The 25,669-nt window shown below is 42.7% G+C and overlaps 1 protein-coding gene across 2 annotated transcripts in view; it reads left to right on the plus strand.

Annotated features, from left to right (window-relative positions):
* The window catches only part of MCOLN3 (mucolipin TRP cation channel 3), a 939,415-nt gene that overhangs the window by 740,949 nt on the left and 172,797 nt on the right, over positions 1-25,669 (plus strand). For both annotated transcript variants that reach the window (XM_069641701.1, XM_069641700.1), the window contains exon 12: positions 13,629-13,835. In XM_069641701.1, the coding sequence (XP_069497802.1) occupies positions 13,629-13,835 (207 nt within the window). The remainder of the gene's footprint in view (positions 1-13,628; positions 13,836-25,669) is intronic.

Here is a 25,669-nt window from a genome sequence, read left to right on the forward strand (position 1 = left end):
CCCTGTGAGTGGGTTTCACCCAAATATGCGGTTTAGGCCGCACGTGGCCCCGCAATTTTCGCTGATCCACGTGTTAATATTCACACGTGAATTAGATAATAAACGTGCCGCTAGCCGCACGTGGCGCAGTGCGACTTCTGTACTAGCCACGCCGCTGTGCTCCCAATGGCGGTTCCCTTAGCTAATGCACATGGCTAATTATGCATGCAAATAATATGCACTGCTCGTGGGATCGCTGCGCGTCGGTGCGAGTCTTGCGCGAGTCTTAGCTTTGGTGTTGCGCTGGACTTATCTTTTGCCGAACAAGGGGACTGATGAGTCTGGGCGATGCCCCCTTGCGTGTGCCCCGCTTCGCGTGAGAGAATCCTGACTGTTCGCCTCTGAACGCGGCTTTGCTGCTCAAGCGCGTTTTTCCCAGCATGTGCTGTAGCTGCTCCCCTGCGCTTGCTGTACTTATCTCAGGCGTGTGAGGGGCCCGGGTGATGGCTGGCTGGGGCGTGGCCCCTCGCGTGTATCCCCTTCCTCGGAGCTGCAATGAACACGTCCTCTTCATTCGGGAGTTCAAGCACAAGCCCTGTGCTAACGTGCGCGCGCGCATGCGCGGATGTGCTCCACCCGACGTGGGTGGGGTTTTGTAGTTTCTGGCCCAGAGCCTGCTGGGAGTTGAAGTTTGTAGGCCTTTGTTCCTGCAAAGAGGGCACAGAAGCCTTCGATAAGGCAATATCCTTTTGTGCTGGAGTTTTTTGTGTTTGTCCATGTGTGGACCACGTCCACAACTCACTCCAGACCCCCCTTTACATAATCCCAAGGCCTGCACCTTGACAACCAGGCTGGTTGAGAAAATGTAATATTTATTTATTTAATTGAAAATGAAAATAAATCATACAATGTTTAATATGGGGCCGCGATCACCAATAGGGTGATAATAATAATAGGAATGTAAGCAACACACTTAGTTTAACCTTCTATTGACACATCTACAAAACACCAGGAAATAGGAGCACCTTCTGATTTTAGGAAAGATAGCACTCAAGTTAGAATTTCCCCCCTGCAAGGTTCCATCAAACCACAAATAATCAATTCTGAGTGGATAAACAGAAGCAGCAGGTAATCAGGAATGACAAATAGGAAACGGAATTGAAATCTGACCTTCCCTCCCCAAATAAGAGAGAAAAACAGATTTCAAACCCCTTTGCAATGCTAAAAATGACACTCGGAAATGGATGAATAAAACAATGAATGTGTGTAAAAACCTTGAAGCAGATACAATTCTTCACTAAAGCAACAATGCAAATATACTAACACTCCCTAAGAATGGATAACCAAGAGCATACAGTTCGAAATTGAGTGGCAGGGTTTAAAACATGTTGCAGCAAATGACACGTTGGAAACTTTGCAATTTCCACCTAAAATTACCCCAACCGGTTTTTAGTAAGAACGGGTGAAATACACTGATTTGAAGTGCGGTCTTTGTGTTGGGGGATAGCTATAGTTCACAGGTACAATATGGAAGTGATGATTCGGACGGTATTACAAGTTATCAGGGGTTGACTGGGCTTATTAATCACAGTGACTTTAATGAACAAGGGGAATTAGTGTCAAAAACGCATCTTTTTTTTAAGGTGAAAAAGTTTCTTTTCCATGGTGATTTTGGTTTTTGCAGCAAAGCAATGCAGCTTTTTCCACTTTCTTCCTTTCGTTGATGTCGGCCCACACTGACGAGGCTCCAGTTCAGCCCACACCCGAAATTTGACGTTCTGCATCGATTCAGGTACAAGACCCCATACAGTCGGGATTGACCCACTTAGGCAAGAAACACGCTTCAGAGGGCAAGGGTAGAGAGGGAGTCCAAGAAAAAATCCTCTAAGACCCCTCATAGGGAACAACCTCTGGAGGTTAGGCCCACTCAGAAGAGTAAAGAACCTGTATCTCATGATTCTCCGTCTTCCACCCTTAAAAAGAAGGCTCCTCCTTCTACCTTACCTCCTCCCACAAATGAAGATTTAGGGCTCCCTTCTGAGCCATTGGTCATCCCTAGTTCTGCACAATGGTCAGCTGGGGATATAGACAGAGTCATGAGGAGGATGTTCTTCATGGCCAACTTCTAGGAAAAGGGCCTGACTATTTCAAGAGCTTCCACCTCACCCCCCCAACCTCCCAGTACAGCACCCTCTGGGTCGCAGATCCCCGCTCAACCCCCTGCTAAGAGGTCTTGCTCCGAGAATCCAGTGAAAGGCACAGTCATTGACCTCTATGACTCGCACTCCGATCATGAAGACCTCTCTATTCAAGAGGCAGCAGACCCTTATCACAGGGATGATGCAGCAGACCCTTATTACGAGGATGATGAGTAACCTGAGGTTGACCCCGGGACAAATATGTATGTCATGGACTCTCCTGTTAATCAGGACCCCCCGGTCATGGACTCACCCGTTGACAATCAACCCCTGCTAAATGAAGTGCTTGTCAAGGCGGCAGAGCATTTTCAGATAGCTACTCAGGAAGAGCTACAAGATAAAGATTGTGTAGATAAAATCTTAGGTGATAAGAAGGCTGTTACTCAGTATATCCCTCTCCTCAAGACCATTCAGCGAAAAAATAGACATTGCTGGAGACCCCTAATCTTACGCAGGCAGTGAGCCCCTGCATAGAGAAACTGTTTAGACCTGCCCCTTCTGACCTGCTGTATATCAAAGGGCAACTGAAGCCTGATTCATTAGTTGTTACTGCAACAAGGAAGAGGACTGGTACTCCCGTAGCTTCCTCTGAGGCCCTGCCTGAGAAGGAAAGCAAGAGACTTGACGCAATGGTTAGAAGTGGCCTCCTCAGCGGCATTCCAAACCAGGATTGCTAACATTTCTATTCTGTTGGCCAGCTACAACTGCCACAAATGGGATGAGGTCTCGGCCTTACTATCTTCGGCCCCGGAACAACTTTAGTTTCAGCTTGCCCAGGTGGCCGCAGAAAGCAGGGCAGTGTCAAGCTGCTAATTAAAAACCAATCTTGACGCTGCAGACAACGCAGGCAGGATAATAGCAGAAGGGACAATTATCAAGCGTCAGAGTGGCCAGGCAAAGGGCAGCTTCACCAAGTGCATTAGGTGTTTGACTATTCGCCTGATTTACCCTCCTCAGACCATAACCATAATAGCCACTAATTCACCATTTCATGGTCACTGATCCTCACCTGTTCCCCAACCGACACATCTACCATGTTTATTTATGTATATGGCGCACCACACCCAAGAGGTATCTGGGCGCCTTACAAGAATATGCATTTTCTTAGTTACAACACAAGTAGGAAAGAGCATGATATAGTACAATACAATAAACATATACAATATAATACACAAGTTGTGGTACATGGTTATTTCAATACAGTTATGATACAAAATTAGCTCATATACAACGGAGTGAAGGAAAACAAGCTAAACGGGTAGCAGGTCTTTGGAGGTGAGCCACAGTTTAGTGTTTTTTTCCTGATTTGTGGAAGGATTGGTCAGAGAGTTCCATAACTGGGCTGCCAAGACAGGGGAACTGCTGCCCCTGCTCTTGTCAGCTTGAATCTTTGGTCCTTGTAGGTCTTAAGTGAGTGTTCTTAATGAATTTGTTGACAAGGTATTGAGGGGCTGCTTTGTTGAGGCATTTGTAGGTTAGGGGGGCTGTTTTTAGTTGAATTCTATCTATGATGGATAACCAGTTGTGGTTACTTCTGGTAGTAGAAATGTGCTGTCTTCTGTAGATGCCCACTACTGTTCTCAGATCATTATTCTGGAGAATCTGGAGTTTGTTGGTGATGTATTTACTGGCATCAAGATAAAGCGTTGCAGTAATCGATCTTTGATAGAATAAGGGCTCTGGCCAAGGTCAAACACCTTTCTGTGGAAAGAAACGGTTTGCAGGTGTGGATCAGCTTACAGGTGTATGCTGTCGCAGAGGCCGTAGCGCTGACTTGTTTGCGAAGGTTCAAGGAGGTGTCTAGGTAGAATTCCAGTGTTTTTATCTCCTTGGCCACTTTGATGTCATTGCCATCAATGTTGAAAGAGAGATATTGATTGCTCAGTTTCTTCTGATTGAGTGGGATGGCTAGGAGTAGATGCTCAGTCTTCTCATCATTCAGGCATAGCCCATGTGTGGCCATCCAGGCCTCAATGATAAGATAGATGTTGTTTACCAAGGCTGGATCGATCTCGTAGTCACCTGTCAGAGGTATAAGGATTTGGGTGTCATCTGCATAATTAGTGTAGGTGACACCCAGATGGTCTAAGTCATCAAATAACGGTTTGGTGAACACATTATACATGGTTGGCGACGCACAGGATCCTTGCAGGACACTGCAGGTGATGGGGATAGGGTCTGCTGATGCAGCTGATGAAAAAACTCTCATCGGTTTATTGTTTAAAAAGGATTGGATCCATGCTGTTGCTTCTGTTGAAAAGTGGGCCGCTGAAGAGAGGTCGAATGCGGCTGACAAATCCAACAGGAGCAAGAGTAACGGATTTTCCTTTATCTTTCAATTCCTCATTCTGGGTCTTCAAGTCAATCAGGGCTGCTTCAGTCCCATGTTGAGGTCTGAAGCCTGATTGTCAGAGTCCAAGTAAGTTATTGGCCTCTAGGTAGGACTGAATTTGGATATAGGCAGCCTTATCAATGATCTTAAGCAAGAGGGGTACAGGTGTGATGGGTCTGAAGTTGGTAGGGATGTTTGGGTCTAAGGATGGTTTCTTTAACAGAGGGCGTACCCATGAATCTTTTAGGGTGGTGGGGACGGTGCATGTATGTAAGGATAGGTTGATAAGCGTGGTGATAAAGGGAGCAAGTTCACTGGCAGCTTCCTCGATGCTAGAGGCTGGGCACGAGTCTCCTTGGCAGTTGGATGGTTTCAGTGAAGCAATGATGTTTTCCACGTCAATGGTGGATACTTGGGTGAATCTAAAAGGGAGGGGGGGTATGGGCTGGGCCTGACACGTTTTGGTGATGTTTACACTAGTGGGGAGGTTATTTCGTTTTGTGATTATTTTGTTTTGTAATAAGGAGATCTTGTTAGCTAGTGCGTCTTGTATTTTGGTGCACCAAGTTTTATCTTTAATGCAGTTGTCTGCTGAAGGGGTGGGGAATTCGAGTTCTCTAAGTATGGTAAAACGTTTTTTGGGACTTGAACTGGCTTTCTCAATCCTATCGTTGTAAGTATTACGTTTGGCTAGTAAGATTTCAGTTTTGTAGTTTGCTGTGATTTTATGTAGGTTGTCGTTGTTAAGAGGGGTGGGATTTCCAGGATGTTTCGGGTTTTCTCTTTTCATTGCGAAGGGCTTTAAGTTTGGGTGTAAAACAGTTGTTCAAGTGTGGTTTAGGTTTGCCTTTGCGTAGCTTGAGGGGTGCAATTTTGTCTAGCGCTGAGGTAATGGTCTTATTGTAAAGTTCCACTAGTTCTTCCTGTTTGGATGAGGCGGGTAGAGGATTGAGTAGCAGTTAGAGAACTGGCTTGAGATTTTCCACTGAGAGGTTCCTTTTATTTCTGGTAGGTATCGGAGGAGCAACAAGGTTTTGTTTCTTAGGTAGTTTGCAATTTTTGATAGTAAATGTGATCAGGGAGTGATCAGTCCAAGGGGGAGCACCAGCCAAATAGTATTTCCTGCTGGTCACTACCAACCTAACTTCACTGATTAACTTGGTTCTGTATTTAATTCCTCTTTTGTTGTTCACTACTTCCCTAATCATATGTATTTAAACTGCGCTGCATTTAATGTAGTTTCTTTGTTTGTCACTTCCAGCCTAACTAGATTGATGTGAATGTCTATTGGTTGCTACCTGCCTCAATTAATTTATTTAAATTGTGCTGCATTTAATTCAATTATTGTTGGTCGCTACAGGCCAGCTACATTGATTTCTTTTTTTTCATGGTATCTAGTAGCCTAATTTATTAAAGCAACAAGATAAGACCCCCTTACCTGCTTTTCCCTTGGCCCAACCCTTGCTCCCTCCCTACTATCCATTTAAAGGGCACCACCCACCATGTTCCTGGATATTCTACTTCTCCACAATGTTCTCCCACTCCTTCTCTCTCCTAGGGACTGCACCTACTTCAAGGTTCAGTCCCACTGCTACTCCAATCTTATTTCTTCTCTCTTGCTCCTTCCCCATCCTCCACTCTTGCTTTAAAGGATGCCCTGCTTGCTCATCTCCCGACACCCTCTGCACTACAACCTCCCCTACACTACCAATCTTTCACTGTATTCTCCCACTACCCACCCTGAGTACCCTGACTAAACTCACCCTAGCACCCTGGAAAACGCAATACCTCTCAAACAAAACACATTTTCTGCCATCACCTCAAGCTCTCAGTGATGTTCATCAGCAAAATGTGCTAAACTGCCTGTCCTCCACACCTAATTGGCATACTTTCTTACTCTCCTCGTTTATCTAAATAAGATGGTACTGTACGTCTAATTATCAGCTGCAACACACCATAAGCCCCGCTGACCCCCTCTAACTGTACCACATCTTACTTTGAACATACCCCTGTCCATTTTCTTGCTCCACTCCTCATGCCATTCATGTCGTCTATCACCCACCTGGCACCCTAAATCTCTTCTTCTCAGAACTGGAACTCCTATTTCAAATACTCCAGAGTGATTTACCTATTGCCAAAATGCATGAGAGTACTTGCTCAAGCATGACTCAGACCCATCACCCACAGCTGGACCTCACCCTTTCATACCACTTGATGGCCAACCTGCACAACGTTTTGGCCCATTGTGAATCACTTGATGTCCTCTTCCAGTTCTCAACTCAAAACTCCTCTTCGCTCTGTTAACCCCTCTCCTGCTAACCACTCTCTCATCCATTTCACAGCCTCTGTTCCCTCCCACACCCAATCCCCTCTGCCTCACCTATTGCCATGTGGAAGTCCTCTAAGTAAAGTAATCCTTTCAAGCCCGCTTTCCCACAATGTGGATCTCGCCTTCATCAAGTTCAACATATTGGCTCCCTCATTATCCTATCATTCCTTCACCCCCTCCTGTCTCTCCCATCAACCATTGATCTAGCCAGCTATCCAACAATTAAGGACCTTTAAGCACCTTCACAGAGGCACTGGCATAAGGATTGCTCCCTACAACAAATTGCCTACAAAGACTCTCTCCATGTCCTCACTACTTCACTTGACTATGGCAAATTCCTTTATTATATCAATCTTATATCCTCTCTCTGCTCACCTCCCACCAGCACAAACTAGCTATGAGCCTTCAGACCATGCTCTTTGCAACTAAAAACCACTTCATAACCTCATCTCTCTCCACAGATGACTTTGCCTCATACTTCTACTACTACCCCAAAATAACTAGGATATCAGGCAACCTGACCACACTCCTATCAATCCCCCCTCCCTCCTGGTGTCCACTTGTGTGATCCCCCCAAACAGTTTTGCACTAGCCCCCTTCTCTCTCACTGCCCCCACTGACAGATGTCACACCCACGTAATGAAAAGACAACTCAAAGCCATTGTTTCAGATCAACTACTTTGCTGTATACATAAGAAAGGTCAGGGGATTGGATCTATCTGAATCAATGGGTGTTTGTTTGGCAGTTTATCCAAGTGACGTGGCTTTCATTTTGGACCAAGGCCGTCAGTCCTTCCCTCTCCCCATTGAATAAGACTCCATCCCCGGCGGAAAACAGGGCCTCAGAGTTTCTAGGGTTTTTGTTGCTGCGCATTTATTTTTTGCTGCCATTCAGAAACTTTCTTGGTTGAGCCGGTCTTTCTTGATCTCGCGTTTGTCCGCCTAGACATCTGGAGTACTTGGCACCTGGGGTACAGGTATCAGATTCATTAGTTGCTTTTGGGACCTTGTATTAACTGGCCTTTTTCTCTCCTATCAGTGTCTTTGGTATTCCATGGCTGTTTTCTCTATCAGATCTTACATTGCCGCCAGATTCTGCTCCACCCTGTTCAGTTAATCAGGAATCTGGGGCCTTTCCTCTTTACCTTGCCATTTTCCCACTAGCCCTTTCCTCACCTTGCTCTTTCTCCTTATTATTTCTTTGTATCATTCCCTTCTGTCACCTGCTTTCTCTGTTCATTCCTTCGTTCACCTTTTCTGGCCTCCTTTTCGTTGCACCATACAACCCAATCATCCAACTTGCCTGTCTGTCCTCTTACGCTCCACCATTCTCTTTCTTAAACCACTACTATTTGCTTTTTTCCCTCATACTCTCTCACTCTCTTTGTGTCAACCCAACACCATCCATTAGCCTCAACAATGGGAGTTTGTCACAGCTACTAACCATCTTCTGCTCAGCTAACCCACTGTGTGCTCCCATTGACCCCTTTGCACCACGGGTAATCGGATAACTTGCAACTAGCACCCCCTCTTGACTCTCCTCCCTCTTGATTCTCTCCCATTTTACATACATTTGTCATGCCTGCAACAAAAGGAAAGGCCCCCTCCACTTCATATGTAATCCAATTCATAAAGTCATCACATAAAATAGCTTTTGTATGTTTATATGCAATCCATTGGCATTCTCTGTGAATGTGTTTTTTTTCTCTCTGCTTGGACATGATGAAGAACTGTAAAGTAATCAATTAAACCCTTTTGTTGTTGTTAAGAATTAGTATATTAATTAGAAAGGGAGAAAGAGAATACCAGAAACAGTTACATTTGTACTGCACAGTATGGTATATGTTGATAATTACAGTGCAAACCTAAAAGTACCATCATTTCAATTTTAATTGTGATCATTTGTAAAAGTGAAAACTTAATAGTTATTTTCATGTTATCATTGTCTTTCTTATTTCTATCCATGATGAGAAGAACCGATATCATTCACAATGTGAATAATGATATGGCCTGGTCTAAACAGATGACTTTTCGATCACAATGAAATATAAAATCAATATAAATATTCTCAGGAATTCAAGTATGTTATGACTGGTTAGAAGCTACCTGTATTAGTATTGTGTCAACTATGAAATTGTACTATAAACAACCTCAATTTAGCTTATTCCTAGACATGGAAAGTTATTTTTATTGAATTTAAAACTGTTTTGTGATAGTGAATCTAGATTAGTGGATAAATAGTTTCAGCTTGAAAACTTGTATTTGTTTACAACAACTTCAAGTCATAAGTATACATTGCATGTAAGAATTCACTAAAAAAGATTCCACACTTTGATTCTTTAAAACACAACCAGTGATAAGATCCACATATTAATAAAACAATAAACCAACTAAGCACAGGAGAGCGTTGCTTGCAGCCTCAAATCATATGCTGAGAAACTTCCAACGGACATTGGCGTGTTCTTTATCGAATGTATCGGTGTACTTGAATGTAGAATATGGGATCACTCGGCTTCAGACACTGTTTCAGTGCACTCTCTCTTGGCAGCCAAGCCCAGGAGGACACTGGTTGTCTTAAGAAACTGCACTGTTTCTGCTACGGAACAAAGTCCCATAGCCCTCAAATACAGTTTTCTCAAGGCTATTGTACTTGGACAGATCAGTAAAAAGTATATCAGGGTTTCACTGGCTGTACCACACACAGAACACATTTGCCCCTCTGTGTCTTTCCATGATTTCGTAAAGGAGGCTACCAAAAATATTTCCAGCCCCATCCGTAGGTACAGAGATATTTCGTATGCTGGATTAATTAGATCTAATTTCTTTAAGATATGCTTACCACTATAGAATCAACATTTAATAAGACTGCATAATTTAGATAACAGTCAATTATTTTCAAGAACTCTTGCTTCTTTTTATATCTGGAAAAAATATATTTCAGATAAACAAGCTAAATATTAATTATGATCCTTATATTGCATAAAGAAAATTCACTTGGGGTTGATTGTGATTGTATGGTATTCTTTTTAAGTATTTCAATGTTTCATAATATGAGGCTTCAAATAGGTGTATTTAAAAGGTTAAACATATTAAATATTCTATTAAACTGATTTCAAAACGGAAGCTACATAGATAAATGGTGTTCACTTTCAGCAAATGGAAGTTCAAATTCCCCTTTATGGAGAATTGGAGTGTGTTTGCTTTGGCATTCCGAGGACGATGTCATTTTTGGGGCTATCTTATTTGAATAGAAACAAAAAAGGACAACTAACAGCAAACGGAGTGATACAGTGCTTTTAATAGATAGATTTAACCTGGTTATTAATAATTTCAATTGTTACTTTCCCTCCACGGAATTCCTAATGTGGTATTTACTTTAATGTTCAGTTTCCCGATATCGTAGGTGATGAGTGATGCCATTTAGGTTAGAAGCCAAAGTGATATAATGGTCAAATTATAATAACTATTTATTATAATAACTATTTTAGCATAATAAGTTATCATTATGAAACGTTCAGATGTATTAAAACAAGGGTAAAGTGCTTCACATATGGGATATATTTGTCTGGTATGTACCTATTGTATTATAAAAACCATCTTTTAGAGTAGAAGTCAGAAGTATCCTGAACATTTTTCTTTATAATTATGTGTTGGTATCTCTATTTGGCGTATCTAAGTTTAAATTGAATTCCTTCTCACACGAGGATCTCTATTGAAACAATATTTTTCTTGTGGAGAACTCAAATATGCCAAACACGTGCTCATCTATTAACATATAAGAACATTATGTTACGTTACTTGGCATTTATATAGCGCTCTATATGTCATTGGTGTGATCTTAAAGCACTGGTAGGTTGAGCGCCCTCTGGAACCATAGTTCTAGTCAGTAGAGAGTGAAGGAGTCGCAGGGTGCATGGGTACACCGGATGTGTGTGCAGCTGATGGAATTGCCGGGTCGTAGCTGCATCCTGCATCCTAGCGTTAGGTGTGGTGTTGGAGATATCAGTTGTATATGTGCAGTCTGGTGGAGGGACACCAAGACTGGGCTCTGGCAATAAAGTGATATCAGAGTGGAAAAGAAAGTCCTGTTTCCACCGCATTGAATTCGAAGATCCATTTGGCTTCCTTCTGCCTTCATTTAAAATCTTTATTGCCTCCTCTTTCTGCTTTTAGAACATGCTGTAGTACAAAGACCCAAACCAGTTTGTATTCTTCATTCGTGTGCTGTTCTATCAAGCGTGTTGATAAAGGCTATCTTGGATCTCCATTTCTGACGCTCCTCACATGTTTGAAAATTCGTACTTTGAGGTTTCTTTACGTGCTCCCTACACATTGGATCACATAGATACGATATCTGGTTTAACAGTTAACACATTGTTTAATTGTATATTAGCTTTGGGGCGAGGGATGCAACCAATCAGGTTGCTTGGATCATGGGCTGAATCTACTAATCCAAGCCAGCGTTCCATGCAACCTGATGGCTGCTTCCCCTCGCCATCTTCACCCACACACCCTTCCCTTCAAATCATCCATCCCTCCCACCCCGTCCCACTTACCTGATTATTTCAGTGGCAGCGGCACCTGCCGCTGATGCTGCTGCTCCGTGTCCACCATGGAAATTGAAGCGGTGCTCCGTACGGAGCCCTGCTGCCTGATCCATGGTGGCCATCTTTAGTTAGTATTTTGACTCAATGAACGGTACTCCGGAAGCCATACCGTTCATTGAATCAAAATACTTCGCTCTTAACACCCTGGGTTTCCAGATTACAAACCCAGGGAGCTCATAGCAATAATTCCTGATCGAGCCCCCCGGATCGGGTATTGCTGCTAAATCATTTTTCCTCTGTTTATTGTTTGTTTGTTTGTTTGTTTATTCATTTGTTAAGCGCACCCGACTCGTAAGTAAAAGGGCGCAGTGGTATGGAAATGCAAAGCTTACAAAGTTGCGAAATGAGCACAATATACAATATTTACATGCTTGCAAGAAATACACAATGTACAAAGTAGAGACAAAAATAAGAGTGGCCTGTGTAATTACAGACAGATATAGGACAACAGGCCCTGTGCAAAAATATATATAATAAGAGTAAAACCCATCGTAAATCCTTTAGGCTCACAAGTAAGCTAACTAGTGCGCAGGAGGATTAGGTTGCACATAGTCTTTGAGTGTAGCGCCATAATACACAATTAACGCAAGGTAGGAGGGTCTTTCAGGTGAGGGCAAGTCCACAACGGTGAGGGGACTAAGGGTCCGTGGCGATGATGTGGTTTATTATATTTTTTCTGAAGTGTAGGTAGGGTTGGTCAGCTCTCAGATCTTGAGGTAGTGAGTTCCAGAGTTTAGCAGCCTTTACTGTAAAACTGTTACCACCCATAGTATTGAGCTTGTATTTAGGTATGGTCAGACAATTGATATTCCCAGATCTGATGGGTCTAAGAGAATTTCTTGTCTGGAATTTATCTGAAAGGTAGCTGGGGGCTGCATTATTGAGGGCTTTGTGGGTTAGGGAGAGGGTCTTTGATTGTATTTTGTTGGCTGTAGATAACCATTTATGCTGACGTCTCAAAGAGGAAATGTGTTTTTTTTAATTTATGCCTAGGGATGCTCTAAGGACATTGTTCTGTAGTGTTTGGAGTTGTTGGATGGTAGATTTGTTGGCACCACTGTATAGGGCATTACAGTAGTCAATTCTGGAGAGTATTAGGGCTCTAGCCAGGATCAGGCAACTGTTGTCAGAAATAAAGGCTTACCAGCTCTGATTAATTTGCAAGTGTAAGCTGTGGAAGAGGTAAGGGATTTGATCTGTTTATCGAAAGACAGTGTGGGGTCCAAATAGAATCCAAGGGTTTTTACCTCCTTAGAGACTTTAATGGTGTTTCCGTCGATATTAAAAAAGGAACATTCATGGCCAGGTTTTTTAATGTTGGCCTGTGAACCCAGAATGATTAGCTTGGTCTTATCATCGTTCAAGCACAGGCCATGAGTAGCCAACCATGCTTGGATGATAAGGTAAACTTTGTTCACTAATCCCGTGTCTGTACTGTGATCCCCAGAAAGCGGGAGGAGAATCTGAGTATCATCTGCATAATTGGTATAGGTGATACCCAGATGGTCCAGATCGTCAAACTATGGCTTAGTGAAAATGTTATAAAGGGTTGGCGAGACGCAGGAACCTTGGGGAACCCCGCATAGGATGGGTTTTGGGTCAGCGGCTGCCGAAGGGGAGAATACTCTCATAGTTCTCTCGCTCTTATATATCAACTGTAGTTGTTCCATTAAGTGTAAAATGACACACATTGCATTTATTACAGCAGAAAAAAAACATTTGGCTTACTTAATAGCACATTTCACATTTATTGTTTGAGAAATGACTTGGGCTAATCATTTATTTAATGTTTCTGGATCTAGTGGATATCATATCAGGTTGTGCACCCAGGTAATTGCTTAGGTCTATGTCCAAGTTAAGTAACCCCAAATTCTGTTGAAATATTTTTTGATAGTCTGATTTTGAGCAGTGTGCTGTGTGATAAAACATATGGTCTCTGATCTAGCCAATGGTCGAGCTATTTGTTTAAATACTTTCCATGGTCTTTTGTTAACCTCTGTCAATGCTTTTTTGAGAATGGTTTCTTGATCATCTCTATTGGTGAATTTGTTCATTTTTGTGTTTCTTATACATAATACATAGTTTTGCTGCATTAAGATTTTTGGCTCATAAAGCTTCACCTTTGGGAATATTGATATTAACATTAACTAAATGTATGGTTTCTTTCCTTTCTTTTCCTTTAGTTTCGCTCCTTGAATATCGTCTCGGAATGCCTTTTCTCCTTGATTAACGGGGATGACATGTTTGCCACATTTGCACGGATGCAGCAGAAAAGCTACCTGGTCTGGTTGTTCAGCCGAGTATACCTCTATTCCTTCATTAGTCTCTTCATCTACATGGTTCTGAGTCTCTTTATTGCACTCATTACAGATACATATGAAACAATTAAGGTAGGACAAAATGACTCATTAAGTCATCACTTGAAATATATTTTCTGTGTTTGTATGGACACCACTTGCATTCTCAGTGATTGATGCATTTTCCCCTCTTCTTGGACAAGATCAAAAATATACCGTGCATTATTGCTCAACATTATTGCTCAGCATATCCAACTAGCCCACCTCATCACTACATTGAATGCTAATTGATCTTATTCTCAAAACTAAGTGTTGTGCATCACCTGTGAGCACCTATGGCCAAGAGTGCATATCTACCATCGACAGCAAATCTGGCAATACAATATGTCCTGCTCTTGCAGATCCGACAACTCCAACTTAAAGGTTGCCCTAAGCATCAGTAGGCACACAAGACACACGACGACTTCTCATACAATACCACCTCCAATTCACGTCACAAGCACGCATACAAAATCGTAATTTCAAGAAAGCAGTCAGAGGTCCTCAAAAGAACAACATACCAATGATATTCTGGGCCAAACCCGACCTGTTCTACTTCAGAAAACAAAAATACACCACTTCATAGACCACTGTAAATGAAAACGCATGCAACTAAAAGACTTACAACAAAATGCCATGCATACAGTATCCTCACAAAATCGTCTTAAGTAACCAAGAAAGTGGGTGCTGAAAACACAGTATGTAACAGACATTGATTTTATTGAATTGCTGGCAAAGAAATAATAATAATATATATATATATATATATATATATATATATATATATATATATATATATATATTTATACACACTTCTGAATGACTTCCAGCAACACATTCAGAGCCTCATACCAGATAACCCAATACCCACTGCTTTCTATATGCTCCCCAAAATACACAAAGAAAACCACCCTGGACGCCCAATCATCTCTGGGTCAGTCACTCTGACTGAGAATATCTCTGGCTGGGTCGAGAATATCTTGAAGCCACTGGTAAGAGTGACACCAAGCTACATCCAGGACACCACTGATCTACTCAACAAACTGGATGATATAGGCCCCCTCCCCAGGGGCACACTACTGGCACCCATGGATGCAGAGTTACTCTACACAAACATTCCCTATTTATATGGCACTGAGGCATGTAAGAATGCTCTTGGCGATCAAAACCCTCTTGCTGACATTATAGGCAAGTGCATAGAATTCATCCTGACCCACAACTATTTTATGTTTGGTACTGATACTTAACTCCAAATTATGGGGACAGCTATGGGCACTCGGATGGCACCACAGTATGCAAATGTATTAATGGCATAATTACAGATGGATGTCCTTTGCACCCAGCAGAACTTTGAAATACCTGTGCTACATGGATGACATCCTCGAGATCTGGACTGCTGGCGAACAGGATCTTCTAAATTTCCACAGGAGATTTAATGAATTCCACTCAACAATCAACCTTAAAGTTTCCTACTCTCTTGGAAAAGTACCTTTCCTCAAAACCACCATAACAATAGAAGATTGCCAGCTACAGAAGACAGTATATTGCAAATCAACTGACCGTGCCAGCTATTTGAAGAGTGACAGCTTGCTCCCAGTGCACACATAACATGCTACAATATTCAGCCAAGCATTAAGATACAATCGAATATGCTCAGAAACAAGGGACTGGGATACAAACATACAAAGTTTGAGATCAGACTTCATAAACCATGGATACAACCACAGAACTGTGGACAGCCAGATCTACTGGCCAACACATATCCCCTAGAGCAACCTCTTAGGGTACTGTCATGCTTCTTTTTAAAATTTATTTATTTGTTGTGTTTAGTTCGTTTAACAAACCTTTACAACAATTTCTTTCATATACATTCCTTGCAACGATGTTTTTCATTTGTATTTTCTTTCTTACAGTATTTCTTACTATATCATGTGTTCCGTTAAAAAAAATAAAAATCATATTTACAATTAATACAAAAAAGGTTCTCTTGACATATTCCATTATTTCAAAGAAGCAGTTAATGTTGATAATTCTCATATTGTCAAAATCAGTGTGTCGTGGTTCTGACATATAAACAAAAAATGTACATCAAATTCATTAAAGTAAACCAAAATCTTCAGATGTTTACCTCAAAACATTAGAGCACAATTGTGCGTTTGTACTAGTTTGTTATATATATGTTGACAAGGGCTCATCATCCTCTGCTTATCTGTGTCCCTAAAATCTAGTCTAGCTATACACTCAAGAGCTTCAACATATCCATTTGCGTTTTTCTTTCGCATGTGCAATCATGCGTATTCTGTTCACATATCTCTAGCAAGATTTTTCCACTTATCTTTCTCCATTGATACTCATGGAAACACATTTAAGAATTTGAGCTCAATGAGCCGCGGAGTACAACTAGCTTTTGTCATGCTTCTGCAACTCTGCGTCTGGGTGGCGCTGTCTTCTGACCCGCAGAGTGTTTTCTACCATCTTCAAAGAAGCACCTAAATCATTATTTGACATTACCTTTCCAAAATCTTTATTTCCGAAAACATGGACTTCAATTCCCACAATGCACCTTGCGGCATTTCTCATTTCCTTGTTATGTCTATGCATCAGTGTTGGAACCACAATCCCCAGAAGCCCTAGAGATCAGTGATACTTTCACCTTCCCAGGACCAGAGAGGGAGGAGGCAGATTACCTTCAGGTGTGCTGCTCCAGATGCTGCTAACTAGCCTGCTTCAGCACAGGGCAGGGCAGTATTTAAGCAACTGCCTGCAGGAGCATAGGTCCCTTGCATTGAGTTTGCTCCCAGCCCTTTTTGCCTTGAGCCACAATATTCTGCTGTTTCCTGTTGATGTCAGATCCTGCTCCTGTTCCAGTGCCCGGTGCTCCCTGCCTGGCAGCCCTGCCACTTTCCTCTGCCTTCTGCCCTGCTCCTCTGGGCTCCCTGCCTTGCAGCCTGCTACTCTCCTCTTCCTTCTGCCCTGCTCCTCTGGGCTCCCTACCTTGCAGCCTGCTACTATCCTCTGCCTTCTGCTCTGTTATTCTGAGCTTCCTGCATTGCAGCCCTGCTCCTCTGTTGCAGTCATTGTTCCCCCGTCTGCAGCCCCTTGCTCTCTACCTCCTATTATCTGGCTCCCTGCCTACTGTTCCTTCTTTCCTTCGGTCTGTGTTTCCTGGCTTTTGCTTCCAAGTTCCAGTCCTGGGTTTCCTTGTATCCGTCTTCTGTCCAGCCCTCGTTATCCCACTTCAGAGCTACAGTTTCCCTGTTATCTGTCTTCAGTCCTACCCTGGTTATTCCAGTCCAGATTTACAGTTCCTGATTACCAGTATGCAGTTCCAGTCTCCTGTATTATTGCAAATAGATTATTTTCTACTTTCTTTTCCCATTCTAAACCTTGCTTACTTGACTGCTTAGTTGTCCCTAGTTATTTATGTTACGGTTCTTGTCCTCACTTGTGCTTCTGTTATTCCTTTGTTCAGAGTTTGGCTGCTGGGTTTCCCAGCAGGCAATCTCTGCCCCTTCCCTTGTTTTACGTGTAGTCTATAGTGAATTAAATGTAACAGTGTGTTGCGTTCTGTTCCCTCAGAGGGCATCCACTGTAGGTTCCTGGTGGACCCATACCGGCTTGTCTCTTGTTTGTGCCCTACGGTCCAGACACAGAAGCCACTCATGCTTACCCCTTTCCATGGGCTTGCAAGGAGTGGTGCCTGTAAAAGTAATTTACACAGAGGCATTGAGCTTCCCTTATATCTGTGGGCAGTCTCTAGTCCAACCTGTGTATACACCCCTAGTGGTATTCCTCATTGTTTGTCCACTGCATGGTTCCCATCCCTTTTTTGTTCACCATTGAGATCTGTTCTTTCTTCCTGTTCCGTCGTTCTGAATTACCTTGCCTATTCTTCATTCTTGTTTAGCTTCCTGCTGTGTGTGCTTACCTGCCCCCTTACATCAGGGCAGCCACCCAAAACCCACCTGGGTGCCCTGTGCAACTTATGACAAATACAGAGCGAAAGAGACACCAACCCCGGTGCCACTGGTAGTCACATACAATCCAGAGCTTGAAGCCCTCTGCAAGATTGCTAAGGAACTCCAACCCATCCTGCAACAAGATGAACGTTTGAGAGAATTATTTGCAGAGATGCCTCTCCTCGCTTTCAGACAACCAACCAATCAGAAGGGAATGATGGTCAGAAGCAAACTACACACAAATAGTACAGATTATGGAACTATACCTTGCAGAAACAAAAGATGCCTAACCTGCCCGCATATCAATATTTCAGACACAATCAAGATACCCCACACGGGGCAGGACTACAAAATTATGGGACCATTTACATGTGCATCCAGCAATATTGTTTACTTGATTATGTGCATGAAATGTCCCGGACGTGGCTACTATGTTGGGGAAACTAGTCAAGCTCTAAATAAACGCGTGAAGCGTTGTACTAACGAGAGTCCAGGGGTGAGCATTTTTCAGATGCTAATCATACCCTTGATGAACTCAAGATTGCTCTACTCGGGGGTAATTTCAGGACTGACAAAGCCAGAAAGACCTATGAATTCAAATACATGCACATTTTCAATACACTGGCAGGGGGCTTGAACAGACATTGCGGTTTCATGAGTCACTATTCAAACTTACAAACTTTCACCTTTTTCACTCATAGAGATACAGGGATCGCAACATCCAGACCTGACACTTTCCATCATTCTTTTCCAAAGCCGTTCATACATTCAACTGGCAGTGCACCAGCCCCACCAGACTCTCTAAGGCAATTAATTGTTGTCAAACTCCCTCCAACCCAGCCCCATCTGCCAAAAGCTTTCCATGGCCCTTGTCCCTAGTCAAACCCCACCCTTTCCTCTCCATTGGGATGTAACACAATCCTGATACGGTATTTGACAGAGTTATCACACTGGTCTCCAGGGGTCACAGGCCTAAACTGGTTGTATATCCCCTCTTTCAGACCTCTAGAGGCACAAGTCTGATATGTTGATGACTATGCTACCACTGATATTGTAAAGGGACTGGCCTGACATACTGAGCTTGAACTGGACTGCATATACAATGACTGACACCAACCAACCCCACCTGCCTTCCTGAGAGCACCCTTACAGGGTGAGCTGTTTTTTCATTTCTTTTCCCTGCTCTCCACTTTGCGCTATTTAACACAGTGTACCATTTACTACAAATCAGGTACAGCCAGGCGCAGATAACGGGGTATCTGCAGGAGGGGCTATGAAAGCTGTCATGCTGTGATATTTTCCAAATGCTAAATTTCATCCCTGCCTGAGGAAGTGGAGACATTCCACAAAAGCTCACAAAAATGCAAAATAAATGACGTTGTTAGCCTAATTAAGGTATTGACTCTTTTCTGGATCACCATATATGTATACATATATTCACTGAAAACACTTTATGGTTAAGTTGCACTAATAAAAACCCATGAAATTCAATGAAAAAACTTTGTTAACGGGATGTTATGGTTACAAGTAAAACAGAAACCCCCCAGAAATGTGCCAGTTATGGTAAGCTAAGCAACCATAACTCGTGCCAGCACCATGCACTGACAAACACCCAGTACATGAAAGATAACATCACAAATGTTATTGATGACATCACATATCTGGGCCCCTTATTTTTGTTCACTGACATGTGTAGTCTAGTTTTTTTTTTAACTGATAGTGAGAATTACAAAAATTGAGAAGGTGCTATATATGAACATTAAATCTACTTAAAGTACTTTCTATATAGTCTGATTTCACCTCATAATGCACACATATGGGGCAATAAGCAGGCCTCAAACACACAATTCATTTGTGTACCTGATAATCAACTCTAATGTTATTGTCATTTTTTGGTGCTGTTGTTTCTTTCTTCCCTACTTTAGTTTCCCTGTATCTGGCTCTAGTTTGTATGTATTCTGGGTTTTTATATGTATTCGTTTGTACTAACACAAGTGTGACGTACGTTTGAAATTGTTAGCTATTTATTCAATGTTTAACATTATGCAAAACTTTGATACAGTGGCATTTATTATTTACTGTTAGAAATTACGAGATTAAAAATATTGTACCTCTTTGGTACAGGCTGCAACGATTGCCTATGTGTATGTATGATTAGGTTCCTGTATTAACGACAACACTCAAATATGTTTTCTTTAGATGAGAACATTCTTTAATACATTAAGTAGTTTATGATAGATCTCCCAATCACCCCTGACATCTTGTTACCAAAAATGTAAACACTACCCCTTATATGGACTGTTCATCAAAATTATTTTAATTTGTGGTGTCATCAGTGATATCATCAATAACATTTGTGATATCATCTTTCATGTTTTTTATGGTTGCTTAGCTTACCATAACTGGCGAATTTCTGGGGGGTTTCAGGTTTATTTGTAACATAACGTCCCTTTAACAAAGTTTTTCAGTAAATTTCATGTGTTTTTACCAGTTACCCTAGTTTGCTACAATTTACTAATATCATTCTTACCCCAATATTGCAACATTTTTGTGCAATTTAAAATGTTTCACCTTAACTCTGCCATTCCCCATCTAGCATCATTATTATTTTGTAAAACTTATTATATTTATTTTTTATTGTGCATTTAGTTTATTTTTCCAAAACAAGAAAAAACATTTTGCACATTTAAAGAAAAAGATTCACATTTTACACAAAATAACCTAAAAACATAAGTGAAATAAGTTATGCATTACAATACACATTAAAACAGTTACATGCAGTTACCTAATTCATCGCCTGCTTCCAAATATAAAAAGCTGCTGCGTTCTTAACCATGGATTAAGCCCCTATCAATTCAGCCCAGAATTGCTCCCGTCTTATATTTTCTAGAAATCTCACAAAGCCTCCATAGCCTCTTACAAGAGAGCTGTCAACGCAGTACAGGAAGTAAGTATAAGTCTGCTTGTCTCCACTTCACAAATGCAGTACCTACAAATGTCATCCTGCACCTCTGTTTTTTTTCCACTTGCTCGTGAACTCTTTTGTCCTGAGTATATTCAAGCAGAGTTGCATTGTGAATCGTCTAAGCCCATGATTGGACCATTTAGTTAAGTACGAGCGAGGCTTACCGCCTTTAAAGCCAAGAGAGGCGTATTCTCTGTACCTCTTGAGGCTGTACAATTTATCAATCTCCCTGGCTATGCCCAACTCAATTGCTTTTCTCTTTATGAGTGTTTCAAAATCAGGGCGGTCGCAAACTACTTCCAGGGTGAGTCCTAATTCGAACAAATAGTTTTTGTGAAAATATGAAGGTTTTCAACAAACTTATTCGGGCACACTTTTTGCAAATATTTGCCCAATAGTTCTAATATATTATTTTTGATCGACCAACATGAGGACAGGGACTGTAAGCCATATTCCAATCTCAGGGCTTCAACTGGAACCCCCTTAGGCGTATTCATGATTGAGCGTAGCAATTTGGCCTCTAGTTTGTCTAGCCAAGCTACTTCCGTGTCTGGCAAGACCACCAGGGCATATATAATAGCCAGGCTTATGCTACCTCTATATATGTGGACAAATCTTTCTATATTGCTTCCACCACGGTGCTCAACATAGAACTTTATGGCCGACCATCTCTTCCATATTTTTGTATGTATATAATCCTCATAATGTGAGGCGGATGGTCTAGACCATATAGGAAAGCCCAAATCCAGAATTTCTTTTACATTCATTAAGGCTGTTTGAAATGATCTAAGCTGCATGAAGGGATGTCCCAGTGTCTTCCTGGCACAAACTTACAAATAAATCTAAAAATAACTTACCTGCTGGTAAATTGGTTACTTTGAAATAACGTGTAACAGAAGTAACACCCGGACCAGCAGTTAAGTTATCTGTAGGTTTATTGTTAGTAATATGCCATGAGGACACTGGTACATCCCTTCATGCCAGCTTAGATCTCCAACTGTAAATGATAGAACCAGTATTCAGAACATAACATCTCAGCACTCCACACCCACTGACATCACCACATTCCACCATCAGTGACGTCACCCACACGCAGAGACACATGACAACACCTCTCCCTCCTTACATTTCTTGAACAAGAAGAATCTTCCAACTAAACTTTCACCCAAAAAAATTGCCACAAGTACGTGTGGCCAGCACGTAAATGAACCAAACTCCACAAAAGCTGACCACCTGGAGCTCATTCACAACCCCAACACCATGCCTAAATGACAAGATGCCAACCAAACTGAAACCAACCTAACGGAATTGCGCCTCACATAGCACTAAAACCACGGCACAAACATAACCTACATGGCACCCCAGAATACGCACCCTAACTGTGCCAACAAACAAATTGGACAACAAAGATCCAAAACCGTGCCAACAAAGAATACATCCAACTCCACTCCTTCCCCACAAAACACAACAATGAGGAACCCAACGAAGTAGAATAAGGGCTAACTCCTCCCTTAAAACCTGACTGTAATAGACTCGAGAAACAAAAATAATAAACTATGCACTCCACCTGTTTCAAGCTGCCCCTTGAAACCTAGAGCCTGCCACGATCCAGCGTTCCCCAAAATACCTTACCTAATACGCCAAACCATCAGTGCACCAACATCCTTCTACCCTAGTCTGCACCCTAGGGCACCAGGGCTGCTTCCCCTGGGCACAATCCCAGCTCACCAAGAGCAACAACAAGCACACCATCCCAAAATCAGTCCACGACAGCACCCATACAGAGCACACCTAACACACAAGAACACCGTAATAAAACACAGTCCAACTAAACTGCATCAAAACACACTCCTTTAGCCACCACACTACGAGATAAAGTCCCAGCCAACTGTCCATGACAATACACCAAACACACACCTAGGACTCCTAGTCCAGCCAAACTGCACCAACGCAGCACACCAACACTACAACTCTGGACCCCTCGTCCTTGCCAAACTCCTACATGGCAGCACACCAACACTACAACTCTGGACCCCTAGTCCTTGCCAAACTGCACCACCGCAGCACACCAACACTCACACCTACACTACATCTCTGGACCCCTAGTCCCTGCCAAACTGCACCACCGCAGCACACCAACACTACAACTCTGGAACCCTAGTCCTTGCTAAACTGCACCACCGCAGCACACCAACACTCCAACTCTGGACCCCCAAATCCTTGCAGCGCCACATCAGTATGTATGGTACCCCTAGACCAACCTAGGCTGCCATAAGGACACCAACACGGGACCACATTGCTCCAGACTCTTCACTCACACGCTACAGCCTCCATAAAGAAGACGTGGAACACCATGCAAGAATAACAATACAGATGATGGTACCAATTCCATTTTTTCCTTTAACAATGAGTAAGAAGGACCATCTCACACAAGATAACCCACCTGCGAGTCCATGTTAAAAAATTGAGTCCCTCCTGCATCCTGTAAAATAAACATGTTACCGTACAACAATAATCTGAACTCAACATAGCACTGGAACCCACCACCCACGAATTCCAAAACAGCAGAATGGAGTCCACCTGCAAGAAAACAAATGTTACAAAAATACTTTGCCTTAAGAAAACTGGAAATATTTAATTGACAGGGCCACGACATAAACACACTCAACATACGCACAGGCCCAACACCCAATGACAGATCTACACATGAGGCCACAACATGCACATGAAACATCACGCAAAAAGGCCTCACATACACCTACTGGCTGATGTCAAATTTCTGTAAAACGTCCTCCTCGTGAAGAGCGCTCTCAGGGGGAAAATCCTGACAGCTCAAAGTTCTCACAAACAGCAAATATGTCCAAACAGCCTTCCATGGAGATGCCGTTCTGATTGGGCACGTCAACTCCGATTCCTGACCATCCGGGGAACGGTCCAAAATTCTCCTGCTAGTCATCCCGTCCACGGTTGCACGAATCATCACATCTGGAGCACACGACTCGCTGCACCGTACCAGACTTGTGGAGATAATCCAAACTCCACACTAATGACAGTTCCGTAATGACTTCTTCCTGAAAGTGCGTACCGTGCTTAGCACCCGAAGCACGCACAAATTCTCCTTCGAACTCACATCTGCATTCCGCAGCTCACGCTGGGACGCACACCCCGTCGAGGGCAACATCATCATTTCCCTTGCATCACTGCCGAGGTTACGCCCCCACTGCTCCTTGATAGCAACGAGCGTTCCAGAGTCCATGGTACTGGTGAACTCCCACCCCTATGCTCTCCACCGCTGCAAACACTTCAGTGCAGCAGCCACATGGTGGCCCCTTGGTAGGCACGGCACTTGAACACTCTCCCAAGACCCTCAGTGTGGCGCCCCATTAACTAGGCACCCACTCGCCATGTTGGCACGCCTCCTCTTGCGTGCTCTGCAACCGCCGGACACTTACCGGCTTCCGACCATCCTTGGTCAACGCTAAGGAGGCGATTGTCCTCAGCCCCAAAAGAACAGCTCAGAACAAAGGTTTCACCCGCAGCACCCTGCTCAGCACACAGAAATGTGCACTGACCTTCACTGGGCCCTCACAGCTGGCGCACTCGACCCGGTGCACCCTCCAGCGCCGCACACCGACATGTGTGCCACTCGGCTCCTTTCAGCACCACTGAGCCTGCTGAAAGGAGTATCCGGCACCCAGTTAAGAAAACATGGGCCAAGATCCGGCCAGCTGAGACACCATCTCCCAGCCCAGGAATAAGAGCTGACATGACGGGCAGCACTTTTGGGACGTGAACTCTTGGAGGGCGGTGTTCCTGGACTCAACTACTGCCCCCTCCACAACGGGATCCCATCCCCGTCACCAGTGAAAAAACGTGGTACCAGAAGTAACACCCGGACCAGCAGGTAAGTTATCTGTATGTTTATTGTAAGTAATATGCCAGGAGGACACTGGCATGTCCTTCATGCCAGCTTAGATCTCCAACTGTAAATGATAGAACCAGTATTCAGAACATAACATCTCAGCAGTCCACACAACTGACATCATCACATTCCACCATCAGTGATGTCACCCACACTCAGAGACACATTACAACACTGTTCCATCCAAGTAGCACTGTGGTTTTCTGACCACAATTTGTGAACCCTCCAAGCACATAGTTCTTGTTTTGGTTTTGTTCATGACCATAAGATTTTCTTTTGCATATTGACTTAAGGCATCAAGTGCATGCTGAAGGCTAATCTGTGTTTGGTCAAACATTATGTCATCAGCGTATGACAAACAAATGATTTTAACCCCATTTATCACCATTTATGCTTCGGGGAAAGTTTTTTACAGCCTTAAAAGCTTGTTCCATGTCAGCCTTATATAAATTGTACAGGACGGGTCCCAAGACACAGCCCTGTTTTGAGTCCCTGATATGTAGATATATATTTTGAGAGGCACCCCTCTTGATCGAGACAAACTGATACCGATGTATTACTTTTTAGCAGTTGGATATAATAGAGCAGGACAAGATTGATGCCCCAGTCTATTAATTTTCTCCAAAGCATAGATCTAGAAACCGAATCAAAAGCTTTTGAGAAATCGACATTGCAGCAATAAAGATTATTCTGACCTTTGGGCCATAAGGCCCTCAGGTACTGTAATGTCGCGATGTTAGAGGTTGTATTATATTTTTTTCCTAAAACCTGTCTGAAAAATACTCAGTATGTTGTTTGTTTCCATCCAGGTATTTAGTTGTTCTAATAATACGTTGGCAAATAGTTTATGGCTTGTATCCATCATTGCCAGAAGGCGATAGTTGGATGGAATAAGTCTATCCCCTTTCTTTCGAATCAGCACCAGAATAGACTGACGCCAACTGTCTGGTATTCGACCAGTCTTGAGAATTTTCCGGAAATATAATTCTAACATCCTGGCCCAAAGTATTGGATTATCCTTAAGGACAAGGTTAGGGATATG

This window comes from Ambystoma mexicanum, chromosome 1q (assembly GCF_040938575.1).
Source record: "Ambystoma mexicanum isolate Mex_15411 chromosome 1q, UKY_AmexF1_1, whole genome shotgun sequence".
NCBI lineage: Eukaryota > Metazoa > Chordata > Amphibia > Caudata > Ambystomatidae > Ambystoma > Ambystoma mexicanum.